General features: G+C 34.7%; 3 protein-coding genes and 1 long non-coding RNA gene across 4 annotated transcripts; 1 reads left to right on the top strand and 3 right to left on the bottom strand.

The window, feature by feature from the left end:
• Positions 1–95: 95 nt before the first annotated feature.
• On the bottom strand, positions 96–2,972 carry LOC134279389 (uncharacterized). Its single transcript, XR_009994621.1, has 5 exons — positions 2,892–2,972; positions 2,523–2,739; positions 2,081–2,171; positions 461–578; positions 96–305 (listed from the first exon to the last, which is right to left on the bottom strand). It is a non-coding gene; the product is annotated as an uncharacterized LOC134279389 (long non-coding RNA).
• An 8,007-nt stretch (positions 2,973–10,979) lies between these two features.
• Positions 10,980–13,352, bottom strand: LOC134279392 (actin, cytoplasmic-like). Its single transcript, XM_062761788.1, has 2 exons — positions 13,136–13,352; positions 10,980–12,159 (listed from the first exon to the last, which is right to left on the bottom strand). Exons 1-2 carry the CDS (start codon positions 13,256–13,258, stop codon positions 11,155–11,157), a joined length of 1,128 nt encoding a protein of 375 aa, XP_062617772.1. The 5' UTR covers positions 13,259–13,352; the 3' UTR covers positions 10,980–11,154.
• Positions 13,353–14,433: 1,081 nt separating this feature from the next.
• Positions 14,434–16,086, top strand: LOC134279391 (actin-5-like). The gene is made up of 2 exons (XM_062761786.1): positions 14,434–14,625; positions 14,886–16,086. Exons 1-2 carry the CDS (start codon positions 14,497–14,499, stop codon positions 15,888–15,890), a joined length of 1,134 nt encoding a protein of 377 aa, XP_062617770.1. The 5' UTR covers positions 14,434–14,496; the 3' UTR covers positions 15,891–16,086.
• Positions 16,087–17,682: 1,596 nt separating this feature from the next.
• On the bottom strand, positions 17,683–20,564 carry LOC134279390 (small ribosomal subunit protein uS5). Its single transcript, XM_062761785.1, has 5 exons — positions 20,320–20,564; positions 20,099–20,206; positions 19,799–19,972; positions 18,122–18,281; positions 17,683–17,884 (listed from the first exon to the last, which is right to left on the bottom strand). Exons 1-5 carry the CDS (start codon positions 20,560–20,562, stop codon positions 17,721–17,723), a joined length of 849 nt encoding a protein of 282 aa, XP_062617769.1. The 5' UTR covers positions 20,563–20,564; the 3' UTR covers positions 17,683–17,720.
• Between the last annotated feature and the right edge of the window lie 987 nt (positions 20,565–21,551).

The raw sequence follows: 21,551 nt of genomic DNA, 5'->3' as shown, positions 1-21,551 counted from the left end.
CAAATGTCATATATGCAGGGTCAACTGCAAATATCTTTTATAAAGGAGTACATTCTCATAGATATTTTCGACTGATCTTGAAACAAAGAAGTACATCAATTTTATTTTTTTTTTAATATATTTAACTCTCTACATATAAGACATCTACAATTATACTTTTTACAACATAAAGATTTTGTATTAAGATTATGATTTTCATGATCCATCCTGGGGCCTGGATAATTCACAATGTGAAGAATTTGAATTAAATCAATATATACAAAAATGATCCATTTTTCTACTTCTTTTTATTTTGTTTGACTGTGCTGGAATAGAAAGAAATATACAGAATGAGAAAGAATTCAGTTCAATGATGCTTTTCTTATGATGTATTTATATATGAATTTAATAAGTGCATTTTCTTTAAAAAAAAAAAAAAAAATCTTTATAGTGTTTTAGGTAAAAACTTTAAAATTCTTACATTTCCATGATCTCCCCTTTACTTTCCCTCCCCTGTACTCTCTTTCCCTGGACAATTTTTGTTATTGGGGAAGAGGGATTCTCTTTGTTCAATATCACCCAACATCTCTACCAGATTACTGTAAAGTAAATTTATAAACTTGGTAATACATGTAATTTGAAACATAAATAGCATGTAATTATTATAAAAAAACCAAAAAAATTACTACAGTTTATTATAATTCAATACTATACATATTTAGTTAACTATAGAAAATACTTAGATAATATAAATTTTTTAGAAAACAAGAGGCCCATGGGCCACATGGCTCACCTGAGTAACTTTGGTGACGCAGTTCTTTACCAGATTTCCACTCTTCTTATATTTCTTGTGGCCCCTTACCCCCACCCCCCGTCTTGATTTTAAAAATTTAGAATCTACACTACCCCAGGATGATTCCACCTAACTTTCAGCTTTCCTAGCCCACTGGTTCTTGAGAAGAAGATTTTTCCTATATATTTCTATATAAAACTTGGATTCCCTATTGTGGACCCACCCTACCCCCGGGGGTCATGATTTTAACAATTTAGAATCTACACTACCCCAGAATGCTTCCACCTAGGTGTCAACTTTTATGGCCCTGTGGTTCTTGTCAGAGAAGATGATTTTTAAAGATTTTTCCTTAATATATTTCTATGTAAAACTTGGATTCTCTATTGTGGCCATGCCCTACCCCTGGGGGTCATGATTTTAACAATTAAGAATCTACACTACCTCAGAATGCTTCCACATAAGTTTCAGCTTTCATGGCCCATTGGTTCTTGAGAAGAAGATCTTTTAATGATCCCATCTTATTTTTGTCTTTTCTTGATTATCTCCCTTTGGAAAGGGACTTAGCCCTTTATTTTTACAATTTAAATTCCCCATCACCCAAGAATGCTTTGTATTAAGTTTGGTTAAAATTGGCCCAGTTTTCTTGAGAAGGAGTTAAAAATGTGAAAAGTTTACAGACAGACGGACTTCGGACAAAATGTGATCAGAAAAGCTCACTTGAGCCTTCGGCTCAGGTGAGCTAAAAAACAAATGGTAAAATGTCTAGCTTTATAGTAGAAAAAGGGTCTTTTCAGTTCTTATCATGATAGTTCATGTTTAATTAACAATTGGATAAAGGTTGCTATTGAAATTTTTATGAATGATCTTATCCGAATTATAATTTAGCTCCAAAAGAAAGTATTAATATTTTAAAGATTAATAATTTAATTTCACTTGTATCAAGCAATTTCATTGACTGAATCATTCAGAGGAACATATAATATTTTGTATAACATAACTTGCCTACGTCACAATGAGTTAGGTCAAAAACGTATTACTCCGCTTGACGTTACTTTTAAAATAATACTCAATTTGGAGCTTTTTTCCGGAGGAAAAATTGTCTTATTGTCTATACTGAAATTAAATTATAAGGAATGAAGCTATTTCAACATATGTTATACGATATAACATAACTTATGGCAGTTTACGCTTTTTTATAAACCGCTTTGCGGTTTATAAAGCGTAAACTGCCCCAAGTTATGTTATATCGTATAACAAAAGTTGAAATAAGCTTCATTCCTTAAATATGATAAAGATGTTTTCAGTTACCTTTTCAGACTATATATATTTTCCTTTCAAAGGAGACAGATTCAATTTCACCCTCAAAATTGTCAGCCTTTACCGCAATTTCCTCAGCCATCTACAAGTAATTTCATGTGTGTATATCAAACACTTCAACAAATGCAAGATTAATTCATTGCTAAAACACTCTTTTAAGCTGTCCTGAAATATAATCGTTTCATCATCTAGATGATTACCGGTAAAAGTATTCTTGTTATTTTTTATTAAAACAAATTTAAGTTGTTTTAACCTCTTAGTAATGGTACATGTCTCATTTTCTAACTTCTGAGTCAATGTGTGACTTTTGCAATGGTTATTCTTTTTATATCCAAAACTCTTTATTAAAACTGTAGGGATTTTACTGTTCTTATTTTTGTTTTTTGAAGAATTAAAACAATTTCAGATCATATGAGTAAGTAAGTTCATTTACCTCAAATGTTGTTGATGGTGTTGAATTGTAGGCCCTCTGGCCACGAAATTCATTTGCTTTGATATTCCATATGTTGTAAGTGCTCCTAAAATTATGGAGGATTGTTCTGCTCTCTCTCTCTCTCTCTCCCCCAAAGGGTCAAGACGGCAGAACGACCCTCCATAACAATCTGCAGTTCTTTACAAACACTGGCCCTTGTTTTTGACAGTTCTCCAATCTGCAAAATTGTAACATGTGTAAAATTACGAATTAATTCATTGATTTCAAAAGAGTTAGCCTTATATAAAACTAACATAAAACTAACATAATTTTAACTGAATAATTTCTGTTTTGCTGTGCTGTAAAAACTAAAAACATAAATGAACATACCTGTTGAATATGAACAGGTCCAAGGGATAGCCTTCCATGTAGAGGCACAGAAGCGACCTCTGCCATTGACAATGAACTCTTTTTTTTGCCACCTCTTTTTCATTCAATCTCCAGTGTGTCTCTATGATCTATTCTAAATATATCAATGTTTATTTGTAAACATCAATTTCAAAAATTTTCTGGGGAAATAATTATATGGTTGATACCGGAAGTGATTAATGCTCTAGAGACACAATGTTTACAAACTTAATATGATGCTTTATATTATTCTTAATGTTGATTTTAGAATATAAACGAGTACTATTTTGCAAGATTCTATTGCAATTTATAATTGTTTTCAAGAATTCAACTCAGTTATTTGAAAATGGTGTTATAAGTTTATGAAAGAAAGCAACATATAAATTGGCTGGCAGAAATCAAATCGGGTTTTAACCCTTCAAATTAAATTGCAAGTAAAATGTTGAATATCTTTCCTTGCACTAAATACACATAAACGCCCTAATATACAAACTCTAAAAGACAGACACACATACACAAACCTATTTCTTCATCGCTATTCAAAACATGGAAAAACATTTTATTTAAAAAATGGTTAAAAAAATGAATTCTTACAACTGAGTAAATTTTAGTTTCCACTCCGTATTTTCTGGAGACTAGCGCCATAATAATTTGTATGTACTTTCCCGTTTTTCAGTTTTAGGGAATGTTCGGCTTTGAAGGTGCTTCGCCATCTAGGTGCTGACAGATACTACTTCTCCATCTAGGAAGGCACGGGCAAAATACTTCAGTGTCCCCTCCCAGTGGAGGAAAATTGGCTCTCAATGCTCCTACAGATACAGCAAGTATATTCACAGGTTTTCTTGACTTTGCTACAACAGAGTAAAAGCACAAATATTCATGGGGGATTAAATTTCATTTACATGTATTTCTTTGTTTACAATTTACAATTGTCAATAAAATTAAATCCCACATGAAATTTTATATGACTATATATATTGAATAGGCTTACTTCGACAAAAGGACGAAATTAAATGCCTGCGAAACTATTCTAAATGACAAATCAATAACATTTATCCCCATGAAAATTTGTGCACCTACATTATTTTAATAGGAATAGTACATACCAGTATATAAATATCTATACCTAACACACTATAATGCAAAGGCCTTTTTTCTTCATGAACAATAACCAAGATTTTCTGAAAATAAAATAGAGCTTAGTGATCAATATACTTATTGCAATTACAGTATATGCTAGAATGATGTATAAATATTTCCATTTCTAATTTTGTTCTCTGTGATAACTCTTTGAAAGTTAGGTCAATGGGTAGCTAAGGAGGCCTAATATGCATACAATTCTTGTGCACATCTGTCTCTGTGTCTGACGCTAAGGAGGCCAAATGCGCATGTAAATCTCGTGCGACTGCTTTTGTGTTTGACGTCAGTAGGCGAGGACTACTGAGTATTGGAATTGGCATGGGAGTCCTCGTATAATTTCAATCTATTAGTCTACATTTTAAAAGTCTAAATGTACAATTTTATTTCATAATGAAATGAAAATATAAGGAATCACTATTTAGCTAGTATAGTACGTATGCCAGGGACATCAACGATAGTGGGAAACATGGGATAATTTATGCATAACAGGCTTCGCCTGCCACGGAAGTCTAAAGTAGCCTGGAAATTATTTTAGATGGCAAATCCACAGGCATTCCTAATTTAATTAAGATGGATTTTATTCCCCTCTTCTAAATATGTACACGTTCCGCATAGATTCCGATCAGATGTCCACATTTTTGGAATTTTCTTTTGTGTAGTAAAACGGGTCTTGGTTAACATTTTTTTAAAAAAAATAAGATTTGATGCTTGTCGTCAACTATTTATTATGTCACTTGGTTGAACTAAGCTTTTCATGTTTTCTGATTGTTCTAAAATGGAATAAAATCTTTTATAGTCCAACTAAAATAATAAAATAAAAATCCAACTTTAATCGGGAATGGAAATTCGAACCAACTCATCAATGAACTGTAAATTGGAAAACGTCATCTACTGTGCCCTCTGTCCGACGTGTAAAGAATATTACAAAGTTGGGGGTGGGGGTATAGAGGAATCATCTCTGTCTCTCTCTCAGTCTGTCTGTGCAAACATGTCTAGTCCATATCTTTCTTATAGGAACGTTAGAATTTAGAATTTACTACTGCACACAAAGATTGCTCATGGTGTGTCGTGATCTTGGTCCAAGGTCATTTGACCAAGTTCAAGGTCATGCTTTCATTATAAACTGAAAAGGAAGCAAAACATGTATATATTTTAATGAGAATGAGTTTTTTGCCATATAACTTATGTTGTTCGATAAAATTTTGTATGTAAATAAAAATTTTTGAAAATTTTTGAAAATAAATTTTTAACTCAATTTTTCTACCACGTACAACTACAAAGCTGTATCGCCAATTAGGCGCCATTGAAAAAGTATAGAACATACAAGTTTTTTCCTGCGCAATTTATTTTACAATATTTTTTCCAAGAAAACTAAGTTTTAAAAAAGAATACACAATTTCAGTTCCAAAATAGGATAGATAAATTTTTGCTGAGATTGTCAATTTAAAATAATTGACAATGTCCTCATCTACTGTGTAAGACTAACTGTATACATGTACCTGTCAAAAGAAATTGACTCCACTACCCCTTCAAAATTCTCCTTTTTAAGTTCTTCTTCTTCCACCATCTAGAAATAATTTATGAGTGTGTAGATTAAATCATTGAATTCATTGAAATTCCTTAATTTTTATTAAACCTAACTGTTAGTTTTCCATAAAAAATAATAAGAAATCAATATAAACATGTTTATTAACCTTGAATATTGTTGGGGGTGTTGAGCAATAAGCCCTCTACATGGCCGCGAAATTCATTGGCGGCCTTGAGGACATGGACCCCATGGTCATGTTAGTCTGCTCTGTCCTTTCTCCCCAAAGGCTCAGAAGGGCAGTGCGACCCTCCATTACCAATTGAATCTCCCAGACATGGCAATCGTTTTTGCGAGCTCACCAATCTGAAAAAGTAATGTCTGCATTAATATTAAATTTTAAAAATCTATTTCAAGAAAAATAGAAAAAAAATCTATTTTTCTTTTATTCACATGTTTTACTCTCATATATTATCTAGTGTGTATAGCTTTACAAATCCTATATACTTACTTATTTAACATTTTGCTTTACATAATGAAATTTCCAGATTTTTTTTTAAAGTTTAAAATCACCGTGATTTCGGATGAAACAAAAATTTCATTACATTAATTTAAACAATGCTTTGGTAAACTACACCAATTTGTTTGTTTGTTTGTTTTTTTCTTTCAAAATTACAATTCATATAATATAGTTTTGTGTATTTATGCGATATTTGAGATTAAAGTGCAGCAAAACTCGGTTATAACGAAGTCGCTGGGACCTTAGAAATTACTTCGCTATATCCGTAATTCGTTATAACCGTAGAAGAAATTCATTAAATTTATATAGCTGGGGATCCAAAATTACTTCGTTATATCCGTGAATTCGCAATATCCGTGTTCGTACAGTTTTACTGTATTATATTTTTGAATTATATTCTTGTTTTATAATGTTTCTCTGAATTTAAGCAGATAGGTCAAAGTTATCTTGAGTATTTAGGGAAAAAAAACATCAAAAGTGGGGGTACATGATGTAAATTTTCAGATATTACTAAAAAAAGTGTAAATTTTACGTTAAAATTGGCTCAATTTTTTCCCGGATTTTCAGAGTATATTTACTGTATTTGTCACATTTTGTTAATAGAATTCATAAAAAATAATTTAATAGACATTTCAGAACCAAAAAACAGCTTTGTGTGCAACCAGCATGGAAAAATAGGAATCCAAAAATAGCAGTACTGTTATAGTTCAAAAGGGAAAAACTGATCATTTTCGTCTAAAAAACCTTCCGCCACAAAATATAGTCCCTAGCTTAATTCTACTTGAATGGAATTTAATCGCAGTTTTTTCATTGAGTACAGTTCAATTTGCATTGAAGAATTCAGATTTAATGTTAGAACTGAAAAATGATGCAGAATTTTATAAATAAACGACATGACCAAAATCCACACAAAATCTCAGGATCGAACGGGATGTACAAGCCATATTAGATCTAGTCTGGTGTAAAATAAGAAATACCAAGAATGCGCTTAATACTCTGCTAAACTAGCCCAAAGTTATTCAAAGTGCTAACACACTAATTACCTACTGTTAGAGACCAAAATTAGTAAACATTTAAGTTTATTTTGTTTTAATTAGGAGGAAGTTAATCATGTTAGAACTGCGCAGCTACAGCATTCACGAGATGATAAATGCAATGAAAATGGTGTTCGTTTGATTCATTGATAATATGGCTACAACCATTTGTTTCGCTTTTTTCTTGTCATTATCCATAATTCTTGAAAATTTGATTTTTCATATGGGTGTCTTCCTGCGGCCATGTGTTTATTTCGTCCGCCATTCCTCTGTCACACAGAGTTCGAATAACATTGATTTTATAATAAATGCGACCACAATAACATCAAGACAAAAAATTACTAAGTAATAATCATTAGGTTATATTACTTACTACTTTTATTTGTTGCATCGCATCGTCTGATTAATGAAAAAACGCGATTTTAACCCCACTCCAGCAAATCGGGAAAAACTGATCTGTTTACAGCTCGAATTTCCTCGTTAATATTATTCCACTGAGCACGTGGTTGGCATGTGCATATATCTGCTGTGGATAGATCCGTTTATTACCATGATTATTTTTAATTTTTCATGGAACAAGTCTTGATAATTTGTTGGTTTCTTTAAAACTCAAGAAAAAAAAGATAAAAATGTCCTAAACATATGTGTTTACGGCGGGTCTTTTTTCTGTAGCAATAGAAGTTATTTTCAAATGGGGCACTGCAAGGAGGATGCTTAGCATTTAATTTGAAAATGTTAAACAATATGCGGTGCATGAAAAACAAATTGTAATTACATGTCTTACATTCGAAAAGTTGGTACATATGTCTATTTTGTTTAGAAGTTAGATAGAAAAAATAGGCAGATATAGGATTTCCTTCAGGCACCTCACATATATAGCTAGATTGTTTGCAATGACCCACACATTGTATGGAGTAATGTTTGGACATAAAAACGCATAATGTATCATTATGTTGACAACGTTGTAAGCTCTCGCTCATTGAACATACGAAGCTTGATATATTGAGTTGTTTCTTAGAAATTTAGAGGCGAGCACAACACAATGTTTGCTATATGTCTATCATCGCAAAAAAAAGTGAGAGGCTACCCCCCACCCCACCCCCCCCACCCCCGAAAATCCTATGTTTGTTTTTCAAAATAGTGCCAACGATTAAAAAATTTTGCATAACTAAGTATGTGATGGAAACATGTACTAGCCTTATAAGACCACTTGTTATAAAAATATTTGGTTGCCCTCTCTCCCGATCTACTGCCTAGAAATGGCCCGACTCATTTTTGTTACATCCCATTACACGATATTTTTTTTTCTTTTTCTTCCGTCAACAATTATGTTTAAATTTTAAGGATTTTTTTTCACCTATAAATACGGACCCAAAATGTTTTCCCTGAGTTGGGAGGACCACCAAACGTCATTTTAAAGATGGTATAAAATATTTAATTATGTTGATTTTTTTCTTTACTTTGTAAAATTGTAATTTTGACAATAAAGGCAAATAGAAAAAAAAGTTTTTTTATTCATTAAATCTCCTAACCCACTCTGAATGATTTCATTCCTTTTCAAATGTTGCTCCGCTGTAATGAAAATGTAAATACATGTTTATTTGACACAGTATACGAGGGGTGATCAACAAGTAAACGATATCTTAGGTATTTGATAGTTATATTATTGTTGAAATATTCATGTATTTTTAAAAGTCTAAATTGGAGGTCTTTGATAGCATATTGCTTAATTAAAAACATATTCCTTTTCAAACTTGCTTTCACCGGGCAACATAACAAGTATCATATCTAACCATCTGCCTTCTTTCACTAAAACGATCTATCCCATCATTGATTGAAATTATAGGAAGTCATTTGTCTTAATAAACTGTGAACAAATTCTTATACGTTACTTCAAAGACATTTCTAAGATATATCATAAATATTAAAGTCGTTTGTTGAACGAGTTCCACTGAGACAATCATTTTTGTCACAAGTACCTGCATAATGACGTCATTTTCAGATTGTGACGTCACAAACAAGGAGCAAAACTTCAGCATATGCCAATAGAACTTGTGTTTGGCTATGTTTCTAATCTGAATTGTGGTTTTGTAGATATAGAGATATTTCGCGAACTTTTTGATCACCCCTCGTACTAGTAGGTACTAAAACAAGGTCATTCATATCGATTTTATGTGTCTAATTTCTTTGTGTTTCATTGGTGATAATTAAAATTTTGATAGATAATATAAGTTATCTATGGCCTGGAATCAAAGAGTTAAAGATTTTTTTTATATCAATATGTACACTATTTAATAACTGTTCGATAATAATACTAAATAAATTACTCCAAACCACACTATAACACCTTTCCTCTTTTAAAAGTGTTCATGTTACTAGTATTTGAAATATTTTGCAACTGTAATTCTCTTCTACATTTTAAGATTGTTATGTCCCTCCATATTAAGAAGAGGTCTGGAAAACAAAATTCTGTGCTAAAAATAGACCACGTGCTGCTATCCATGAACTACTTTCATGGTTCTTTACACTCTTTTAGAAGACAACGGTACCTTGTTTTGAACTTAAAATTATCATTTAACAGTGCAAAATTTAGACATTTTCTCAACAAATGGTTGTAAAGAGAATATTAATGCACAGTTTGCATATTTTTTTTGGATTTTTTAAGGCTCTGCTGAATTCTGTAGTTGCGCAGTTCTAAGGAGCATATCAAAAGCATTTTTCTGCAAAAGTATAAATTATATATACACAACATGCATTTAGTTATGCATATTTATTGTATCTTTATCATAAGGACTTGAAATTTGATCAAAATATAATGTAGTTTAGCCATTTGAAGAAATGTTTACATTTTGTTCTCACTGCACTATATGTGGCCGGACATCCCCCTTAACGTCAAGTGATTGCTCCGTGAATCCTATGACTGCTTAGAAATATTTAAATTTTCAAAATTTTAATAAATGGGCCTGATTTTTTTTTTTACATACAACTAAACAAAAGATAGAAATTTAATTAGACATTGATCATACTTCACAGTACACAATGGATTTTCTGTAAATCAATGTGTCCGCGAACATTTCTAACAACCCTCGTAAATATAAGAAATAACTGTCAGATTTTTCGATTTCATGACGATGATCAATCGATTGGCTTGCATGATAATTTTCGGCGTTTATGCAAATTATCACGCAAGCCCAATCGATTGATCACATCATGAAATCGAAAAAATAAGACAGTTATACCTCAATTAAAAAAAAATATATAATTAAAAATTAAATTATTTAAACCAAATTAAACCAGATGTTTTTTTTTTATATCACAGTACTTCTCTTAAAACTTGGTTGTTGATCCTGCAACATAAACTTATTTTCAGTAGCTTGCCTTGGTTTTAAACTTCGATCGTACACCAAGGATGTGCTTGTGTATTCAATGAATCAGTTCGGAGACGATCGAAAACACCATATATGCAGGTGACATATGTTGGAATATTGCATATATAAATGAGGGATTTGATAATTGAAGAGCAAAGGTCATCCATCAGTTTAGTTGTCAGTTGTTATAAGTTGGCCATTGCCGTATATTGTCAGTAGTAAACATCTATATATTATAATAAACAAATCTGGTAGACTCTGAAGTATCCCATTTCGAGTATTTTGAGATATACTGAATGTGGATTTATTGGGGGCATCCCTTTTGTGTCAAAAATATACATAATTTTTGGAGTGTGGTTGTGCCTCCCTTTCAAGATTACTGGATCCGCCACTATGCGCTACATAAATATCCAGTTAACAGCAAAAGATTCTCTCATGTAAAAGTTTCCGAGTACAAATGTAGTTTTAAGATTCTGCTCAGTATTAGTGATGTGAAATTTTTATTGTCTTCTGGATACATAATATATACAAGTACAAATATTAGTTTACAAACATGCTATGTCATAATTAAACATATACAATGCAAAGTTGGTTTTGGCTAAAATCATAAAGAAGCAAGCTGCATACTTGATACAATAAAATTTTAGTGTACAAAGCTTCAGAAACATTTTCTGTGGACTACACTTGGGCCGCTTTCGTCATACTCTTGCTTGCTGATCCACATCTGCTGGAATGTGGAGAGGGAAGAAAGAATGGATCCGCCAATCCATACGGAGTACTTCCTCTCTGGTGGAGCGATGATTTTGATCTTCATGGTGCTGGGAGCTAGTGCGGTCATCTCCTTCTGCATGCGGTCGGCCATTCCCGGGAACATGGTGGACCCTCCAGAGAGAACGGTATTGGCGTACAGGTCTCGTCTGATGTCGACGTCACACTTCATGATGGAGTTGTAGGCTGTCTCGTGGATACCGGAGGCTTCCATTCCCAGGAATGCAGGCTGGAAGAAAGACTCGGGGCAGCGGAATCTCTCGTTGCCGATAGTAATGACTTGTCCGTCAGGCAACTCGTAGCTTTTCTCCAAGGTCGAAGTTGAGGCAGCTGTAACCATTTCTTGTTCGAAGTCCAGGGCGACGTAGCAAAGTTTCTCCTTGATGTCACGAACGATTTCCCGCTCAGCTGTTGTCGTAAAGGAATATCCACGCTCTGTCAGAATCTTTACTAGGTACCCAGTCAGGTCTCTTCCTGCTAAATCTAAACGTAAGATAGCGTGGGGGAGAGCGTATCCTTCGTAGATGGGTACAGTATGGGACACACCGTCACCGGAATCCATCACAATACCAGTGGTCCTACCAGAAGCGTACAGAGACAGGACAGCCTGGATGCCCACATACATGGCGGGGGAGTTGAAGGTCTCAAACATGATCTGGGTCATTTTCTCGCGGTTGGCCTTTGGGTTCAGTGGTGCCTCTGTCAGTAAAGCTGGATGCTCCTCCGGTGCCACTCGCAGCTCATTGTAGAAGGTGTGGTGCCAGATTTTCTCCATGTCGTCCCAGTTTGTGACGATACCATGTTCAATGGGGTACCTTAGAGTTAGGATGCCTCTTTTGCTTTGTGCTTCATCTCCTACGTAACTGTCCTTTTGACCCATACCAACCATTACTCCCTAAAACAAGAATTGTACGCATAATCACCTTTATTAAAGCACAATGTGTAGGGAAATTTTTATGTTTCGTCCCTTTTTAGAATTCTTCACTCAACTGGAGATGCCATTAAGGATACAAACCTAGAACAGCGTCCGGCACTTACGGTCTTTATTTTAAAGCAAGAGCCCCATGGGCCACATCGCCCACCTGAGAAGCTTTGATCATGCTGTTCTTTACCAGATTTCCCCCCTTGTAATACCCATTGTGACCCCATCCTAACCCACTGGTCATAATTTGGACAATTTAAAATCTACGTTATCCTAGAATGCTTCCACATAAGTTTCAGCTTTTCTGGCCCAGTGGATTTTGAGAAGATTTTTTAAAAAGTTTTTCCTATATATTTCTATATAAAACTCTGATTCCCTATTGTGGCCCCGACCAACCCTCGAGGGTCATGATTTGAACAATTTAAAATCTACAATACCCCAGGATGCTTCCACATAAGTTTCACATATGTTTCAGCTTTTCTGGCCCAGTTGTTCATGAGAAGATTTTCAAAGATTTTTCCTATATATAATATTATTTCTATGTAAAACTTTGATGACCTATTGTGGCCCCGCCCAACCCCCGGGGGTCATGATTTGAATAATTTAGAATCTTCACACGGCGATTCGACCATGTACAGGGAATTAAAAATTCATCAATTGACATCAAAGTTACAGCTAAATTTCACATTGGTTTATCTTATATTTTATTTTCACGAAATTAAATGATTTCAACGTTAGGCATATCGTTTCCTTTATTTCATTTTAAATATGATTTTTATAATTTTTTTTTAATTTGAAAAGCATTTCGAGATCTACAAGAAGCAGGGTTTTGGCAATTTCTTTATAAATAAAACGTCAAATAGAATGCTTGTACTAGTAAGAAATTAATACAATGACATTTTAGAACCCTATACCATGGCCACGATTTATTTTTCTGCATGTAAATTACCTGATGCCTGGGTCTTCCCACAATGGACGGAAACACGGCTCTTGGGGCATCATCGCCGGCAAATCCAGCTTTGCACATCCCTGATCCATTGTCAATAACGATGGCAGCAACTTCGTCACTCATTTTCAAAGTAAAAAGTTAAAGCAGATTTGAAGGCCACTCTGTCTCCTTGCCTGATGCTGAAGAAAATGGACGAAACCACGTTTTCATCCGGGTAGTTTTCATCCCAACATGTCCTTATTTGGAAGTCATGTGCGCTTCCATATATGGCCATGTTATTTTCTACTTTGATATTTAAAACTCTGGAAAAAACCAAATGGAATGTCCTTATAAAAACATTCTTATGATAACAATTTTCATGTTTATTTTCTTTTTTTTTACTCATGAATCTGACCCTACTTCGTTAAAATATACCGCGCTTCAACTTTAAAGCGGTGAACGGGAGATAACTCTATCTTTGGCAAGCAGCAGAAATCTCCAAATCACAGGTGCTTGTGGACAGGACGAACTGAATGGAAATTGGTGAGATAAATTTTTCGTCTAATGTAGATAAAAAATAAATCCGTATAAAATGTTCACCTAGAAAATCTCACTTACATGTTTTTTGTTTTTTTTTTTGAATAATAGGCCTAGTAGTTCATTACATACTCCTTGGATAGGTAAAGCAATCGCATTGACCTAAAAACAAAATAATATATACTATAGGTAGATGCAGATGTATTTATAATCTAGGCACGAAGAATCGGGGAGGGGACCTGTTGAAAGCTTCACTCAAAATGTAACCCCTCTTGTTTATGCGACATAGTCAAAGGGTAATTTGGTCAGTATTTTTATTATAGTAATAAAATTTAATTTAGTTTCAATAAATATATTATTTAAATACCCCTCCCCCTCAAACGATGCTACTTTCCTTTAGTTACCAACTTTATACAAATATTCTCGACAAAAGACATTTCATGACTACATGTACATGTATATTAATTTTTAAACTAAAATTTTCTATGATTTTTATTGTGTTTTACATGTACATGTATATCCATATATGCTACGGATAGTGGAAATTCGTGCATCATAATTCTTTTCAAATATTGCAAACTCCGAAAAATCAGAGAGAGAGAGAGAGAGAGAGAGAGAGAGAAAGAGAGAGAGAGAGAAAGAGAGAGAGAGAGAGATGATTTTATATCAAAGATACTATATATGGTCAAGTCATAATCTATCATATATACCCGGCATCTAGCACTCGCATGGTGAGATGCAAAAAATCAATCTGGAATGACGAGAATAGATGTTTCAATAAGGCGTGTGCTCTTCATTCTCACTACTGCTGCGGCGTTGACCAGAAGGGTGTGGTAAACTAAAAGATGGCCGACTCCGATGAAATAGCTGCTCTGGTGATTGACAATGGTTCGGGGATGTGCAAGGCAGGATTTGGGGGAGATGATGCCCCACGGTCTGTGTTTCCTTCTATAATTGGGAGACCCCGGCATCAGGTAAATTTTTAATCAAGGTGTATTTTAAATATTTCCTACCCTTTTTTCCATGACTAAAAATGGCTGTGCAATACAATTAGATTATGAGGGAAAAAAACTCTGCTAAAATCGCTACCTGAAGAGGATATAATTTCTGACAACTAATTCTATTTTCAACTAACCGTATTTTCTTCTTCAGCTAAATAGTTTATTTGAAAATACTAAGTGCCAAAAATGCCTTTCAATTTGTGACTACTGGTGACTTTATAAATTATTTGCAGGGCGTGATGATCGGAATGGGACAGAAAGACAGCTATGTTGGGGAGGAGGCGCAATCCAAGCGAGGAATCTTGACCCTAAAATACCCCATTGAGCACGGCATCGTCACAAACTGGGACGACATGGAAAAGGTGTGGCATCACACTTTCTATAACGAGTTAAGGGTGGCGCCAGAGGAGCATCCCGTCCTACTGACCGAAGCCCCAATGAATCCAAAGGCAAACCGAGAAAAGATGCTACAGATCATGTTCGAAACCTTCAACACGCCAGCCTTTTATGTGGCAATTCAGGCAGTCCTGTCGTTGTACGCTTCTGGTAGGACGACTGGAATCGTTCTGGATTCCGGTGATGGAGTCACCCATACGGTACCCATCTACGAAGGTTACGCCCTTCCCCATGCCATAACTAGACTTGACCTAGCTGGACGGGATCTGACCGACTATATGATGAAGATCATGACAGAGAGGGGTTATTCGTTTACTACAACCGCTGAAAGGGAAATTGTCCGGGATGTCAAAGAGAGGCTCTGTTACGTAGCTTTGGATTTTGATGACGACATGGCCAAAGCGGCTACCAGCTCCGTCCTTGAGAAAAACTATGAACTCCCTGATGGTCAGGTCATCACCATTGGCAACGAGCGCTTTCGATGTCCAGAAGCATTGTTCCAGCCATCCTTTGTTGGCATGGAAATGACGGGAATCCACGAGGCCACTTACGACTCGATTATGAAATGTGATGTAGATATTAGGAAAGATCTCTATTCTAACATCGTTCTTTCGGGGGGAACAACAATGTTTCCAGGAATCGGGGATCGAATGAGTCAAGAAATCGCTAGCCTTGCTCCACCAAACATAAAGGTCAAGGTCGTGGCGCCTCCAGAGCGAAAATATTCGGTTTGGATAGGCGGGTCAATATTGGCTTCTTTATCCACTTTCCAACAGATGTGGATCAGCAAACAGGAGTATGACGAAAGTGGGCCTGGCATCGTGCACAGAAAATGTTTTTAGACTATAGAGAATTGCAACTGTAATTTCATCATGCTTTGATGCAATGTATAAAATGCAAATATGGTTTAAGAATTATCTTTTCATTTTCGATGTGTGAATGGATGAATTAAAAATGACTGTAAACATTCAGCAATTAACTTGCTCAAAAAGCACCATTTCAAGCTTTGTCGGACAAAGTACCCTTTCTGTTGTTTTCATTCTTAAAATCGAATTCATCCTGCGTTTTGTTTTGAAACTGTTGTGTGTAAATGTGACGTGGTTTTCATCATTAAATGAATTTTATAATTTTTGAAGCAAAGCCTGGGGGTAAAATGGTACAAGAGAATTGCAAGTATAAAACTTAGTACGTATACCAAAGTTGAAACCTTGATCGTTGCACAATACCAATGTTTGCAATAGAGGACCGATTTTAATGACCTTGTAAGCAGATAGAGATGCATATACTATGCGGCACAATCTTTGTAGTAAAAATCTAAACCGATAATAAGAAAACATGAGCATTAGCCTAATGTTATTGAAACAACACTGTAGGGAGCCAACGCTTTGAAAAATGACACAATTTTATTATTCTATTTTAATAACCATGGTAACAATATGTTAACGCTAATCGAAATCAAAATCCCAATATATACACGTGACATAATTATGTATCTTACTAGTGTTGTTCATTTGTACAAAGCTTCTTTCCAGTATTTGAAATCGGATCTTAAATGCGAGGTGAATAATTTTGTTAAACTTTTGCATGATTATTCTTTAGCAATCTGAAACCAATGTAAGGCAATGTTCATCGAAAACCATCGTATGCGTGGAATAATTGGCAGATCCAGAGGAGCGGGGGGAGGTCAGAGAGTTGGGACCCCCTTTAGTTTTGGAGAAGAGAGAGATAGATTTTCGGTAGTCATGGCTATTTTTACGTCTAATACCGGTATTATGAAAAAAAATTGTTCAATCTCTGCTCTTTCTGCTTGCTACATATAGTTTCGCGTATATGCTTCACACCCCCGTCCCCACTGGTAACATGCAAGGTTTCACTTTGATATCATGGGAAGATTACGGCAAACCTTAGCTAAGCCGTACTTAAACCAATTTCTAATGCAAGTAATTTTAGGAAATGTGCATCAAAAGCCATAAAGGGGAGTATGCTTGAGAATATTTCTCTTCATATATTAAGGGGATACCAGGTATACCTTAATCAATGAAATATCCCCGTTGTATGCGGGGGGGGGGGGGCTCACTTTTTCTGAGAATATTTGTTGTACTTTTAATATTAAGTAAGTTCCGATTTTAAAGCTCTCCTATACCACAGAATAAAATTTAAAGATACTTTCAAGGATTCTTTATTATATAGTGCCATTGTGACCAATTTTACTTTTGGATACGACAATCATTTCGGATCTCCCATTGTGAGCTCAGTGCTCAGACGACACAGTATCTTTAGTTTGTTTTCTGTGTGAAAATACTATCCCGAGGTCGGCTTAAAACATGGTCCATGGACCACAATGCTAACCATAGCCCTGCTGTTCTTTATCTGAAAATTTTCAAACAAAATTGTCCACAGGACACCTTTCGGTGAAGATTTTGTTTGTTTGCACCCTTCCTTTTTTTTGTAACCATTACCTTTTGGAAAATACTATGGGTTTACACCCTAGAGCTAACACAGGTTCCTTCCAATTCAATACCGGTATACAAACTTCCTGATCTTTTCATTACTTAACTTTTGCCAGGGTTCTAATTATCACTTTTGATATTCCCAATTTAAAGCAATCTCTCACAACATAAACAGAAACAGCTATTAAAGTGTCATATAGCTTTTTATTTCAATGATAAAGCTTAGTACACTTTCTGTTCCTGTCTTTGACCTGGTTGGCGAGTATGGTTCTTGGCCAGATAATCAGTGTACTCCTGGTACGGGGATTTGGTGAAAGCTGTCTCCTTCCACAGGTCAGGGGTCAAGTAGGAATAGGTGTTCGCGATGGCAGCATATGTGGCCTTAGCTGAAAAAAATATGGCATAATATGAGACATCTTAATCTCAGTTCAAAGTTAGAAGTTTCATTGAAAAATGCCTCATTACTTTTTTGGATATTTTTTTAGACATTGGTCTTTGGCTTCTAGTCAAATGTACATGTATATTTAAAATACCTTATTTGACTAGAAAGTAAAAACCAAAGACCAAGGTCTAATCTATATTTCTGTAGATATAAAATCAGTTAATCTAAGTTCTAAACTTACCAAAATTGCCCAGAGTAGCTGTACATCCTCTTGCACATGTGTAGCAATCATCAATACCAGCCATCTGAAGCAATTTCTTTGGTACAGGTGCACTGACAATACCAGTACCTCTGGGTGCAGGGATCAGTCTCACCATTACACTACCACACTTTCCTGTCACCTACAATACGTAATAACAATAGGTAAGGCCAGGTAAAATTAATCTTTAGATTCTCATCCTAATTTGCAAAACAATTGGGGCGGGTGGGCAGATTTTATTTTTTATATTTTATAATTGTTAATTTATATATATGCCTAAGTATCAACAAAACAATGGACGCCCCGTACACATTTTTTTCATTACCTTAATGCAAATATGAATAGATTTAATTCTTTTCATATTCTTTTAAATATTTAAAGAATTTTTTTTCTTTAAAAGTTAAATATTTACTGTTAATTAACAAATTAACAAGTACACATTATACGGCACACCCTGAACAAAATGAGGTGGGGATACCAATAAATTGTGTATGCGTGACTTCTTACTTTGCAAATTCTATATAAATGTTCTAATAATTATACTACTGAAAAATCTAGCCCTTCTCTTAAGTCTGTCTACGATGTTGTAGATTTTTTTTTTTATTTCAAAGCTAAGTCACACAACTGGAGATCGTTATATAGATAAGATAAGATAAGATAATTTTATTTCCAATTTTGGGCCCAGAAGGCATAAAGGTTTCTTACAATGACAAGATAGAAAGTTCTAAAAGAAAGGTTATAGTAAACATATACAAACATAAACACACATACACACACATGTATATATCTGATATAATATTACAAGTAACTGGACATGTAGATGCAGCAGTTGGGGTTATCAAATTGTTAATTAACATGCAATCAAAATCAATATTATCAATATACATATATCTCAGTTTACAAATAAATATGTGTCTATAACATTATTTATGAAAACTCATGGCATTATGCCTTATTTTGAAGGCTTTGACAAGATATTCACTTAGCTTTGTAATAATTAGATTATCTTCATTAGACATTAACCAGAGAAATTTGTCTCCTTTTGATAATAATATGAAATTTTTGTTTAGTAATGAGATATCACGAAAAAATTTATCTCTCTCCTCAGTATATAATGGGCATTCAGTAAGAAAATGATATTCATATTTATATATAACTTGACTTTCCTCGTCTATTTTTACTTAGTTACAATCTCTCTACATACTTGCTCCTGCCAGTGATGGTATCTATATGTGTTTATGCTATTTTTTCTTCTCTGCCTTCTCTATACTGACAAATTATCTTTTCCTTACACATTTAAACTGCTTTTATTGTCGATTTTTCTCCATTCTTCACATGGCGTTTTTGCTATAAAAGCGAATTTTAATACAGACGGGAGATAACTCTTAAACTTTGACCCAAATTCTTACTGAATAAAAATACAAGAAAATACCCAAAAATCAAAATAAAAAACATCGGGGCGGGACATTTTGAGAGGGGCGGGCGGGGATGAGAATCTAAAGATTAATTTTATATGGCCTAAAGTCATATTTCTTAAAATTACAAAACTAAAGGTACTGCTTTTTATTAAGAATCTGCTGAATATCAACTTATTTCTCCTTAATGAATACAATTTGTAATATCAACAAATTATTTTCCACCACTGAACCAATGACTTACTTTGCAAGGTACGGTGTGGGGTTTTCCGATCTTGTTACCCCAGTATCCTCTTCGGACGGGGATGACAGTCAGTTTGGCCAGAATGATGGCTCCACGGATTGCAGTGGCTACTTCCTTGGAGCATTTCACACCAAGACCTACATGACCATTGTGGTCTCCAATGGCAACAAATGCCTGAAATAGTGTAATATAAGCTAGTGAATAGCTACAAAATGGCCCATATTTTCAATTCAATGCTACCAATTTTAAATATAAAGGAGGCATAGTCTAGATACTATCATATCAAGAATACTATCATACCTTGAATCTTGTTCTTTGACCTGCACGAGTTTGCTTCTGGACAGGCATAATTTTCAGAACTTCATCCTTCAGGGATGGTCCAAGGAAAAAATCAATGATTTCGAACTCCTGTATGAAAAATCAACAGCAAGTTACTTTGTTCACCAGGGAGAAAAGCAAGTCATGATAAATGCACAAAATAAACTAGTTTAATCTTAAAAACAACTGACATCTCTTCTTACCTTAATAGGTAAAGAGAACAGATAAATTTCCTCCAGTGACTTGATTTTCTGGTCTTTCACAAGTCTGCCAAGCTTAGTCACTGGCATCCATTCTTTCTCTCCTTCCTTGGCACCCCTTCCTCTGCCGCGACCTCTCCCACGGCCACGCCCCCTTCCTCTCCCTCTACCGCCAGAGCCAAATCCACCTCTGAACCCCCCTCTGCCACGGTCTCCACTACCACCGGCTGGTGCTGCGTCCGCCATTGCTGTAAAGCAACATTTGTACACTTGTATATACCATACATTTTTATTGAAATTTATTCACAGAACACTTATACCCCGAAAAAATAAGTGGATCATCAAAATTAGGAATATCATATCGTTAATTTCCATAGCTTAAAATAGCTTTAATTTCGATGATTATCATGATTTTAGGAAGATATGTGAAATATATGTCTGTCTACTAACGTGATTATTTTCGGAAAGACCGGAAGTTAGCAAATTCTCGTTGAAGTTTTTCAAATCTCACCACATGCGAGATTTGCATCTTCTTTCACTTCTGAGTCGTCCCTGACAGTGAGAGACTACGAAAGATGTCTACAGAGAAGCAATACAACTAAAATTCAACATGGACGTTCCAATTCCATAGAGCTCAACAAGAAAGTTGTAGGTTGCACCAATTTTTGTTTGTATTGCAGAAACGCAGACCGACAGAAACGGGTTGCATGTTTGTAGTGTCAACTTGCAGAAGGGCTAGGCTAGCTAGCTAGAGTGCAGCCTTCTCTAATATCAAGTTCTCAACTGTTTTATTGCACATCTACTTAGTTTGCACTGTAGTTTAGGCTACTGCATACCAATTTTCTTGCAATAGAATTTAGCTCCATTTGACTGATTTCTTGCAAAAATTTGTCCCTTTACAAATCTGTACAAAAAAGTCTAACATTGTCATTTCTATTAATGTTTTGCTGAGCGGGCGTAAATCATACCTGTCAACATGGCCAAAATTTTTCGGGGGAGAAAACGCGCGACGACCTTTTGCAAATACAAAAAGTCGCGCATTTTACTGTTCAATAGAAAAAAATAAACAACTTACAAGATAAAACTTTATTATTGATATTAACATTATCAATAATTCATAAAATTTACTGTTTATTCATACATTGTTTAGAAACTTGTGCAATGTGATTTAATTTTGAAATCATAAAAATTTATGTTCACTATACATGCTATATATTCTGTCTGTCCATAAGACC

Source organism: Saccostrea cucullata, unplaced genomic scaffold, assembly GCF_032062105.1.
Source record: "Saccostrea cucullata isolate Sc308-1 unplaced genomic scaffold, CSIRO_AGI_Scuc_v1 ctg6190, whole genome shotgun sequence".
NCBI classification, from domain to species: Eukaryota; Metazoa; Mollusca; class Bivalvia; order Ostreida; family Ostreidae; genus Saccostrea; species Saccostrea cuccullata.
The sequence above is the reverse complement of the archived record's forward strand: the minus strand, read 5'-3'. Positions and strand labels throughout refer to the sequence as shown.

Coding starts and splice junctions, on each gene's coding strand:
- LOC134279392 (XM_062761788.1), bottom strand. CDS start 13,258: ATGAGTGACGAAGTTGCTGCCATCGTTATTGACAATGGATCAGGGATG. Junction 12,160..13,135: donor TGGGAAGACCCAGGCATCAG/GTAATTTACATG, acceptor TTCTTGTTTTAG/GGAGTAATGGTTGGTATGGG.
- LOC134279391 (XM_062761786.1), top strand. CDS start 14,497: ATGGCCGACTCCGATGAAATAGCTGCTCTGGTGATTGACAATGGTTCG. Junction 14,626..14,885: donor TTGGGAGACCCCGGCATCAG/GTAAATTTTTAA, acceptor AATTATTTGCAG/GGCGTGATGATCGGAATGGG.
- LOC134279390 (XM_062761785.1), bottom strand. CDS start 20,562: ATGGCGGACGCAGCACCAGCCGGTGGTAGTGGAGACCGTGGCAGAGGG. Junction 19,973..20,098: donor GTCAAAGAACAAGATTCAAG/GTATGATAGTAT, acceptor ACACTATTTCAG/GCATTTGTTGCCATTGGAGA. Junction 17,885..18,121: donor AGCTACTCTGGGCAATTTTG/GTAAGTTTAGAA, acceptor TATTTTTTTCAG/CTAAGGCCACATATGCTGCC.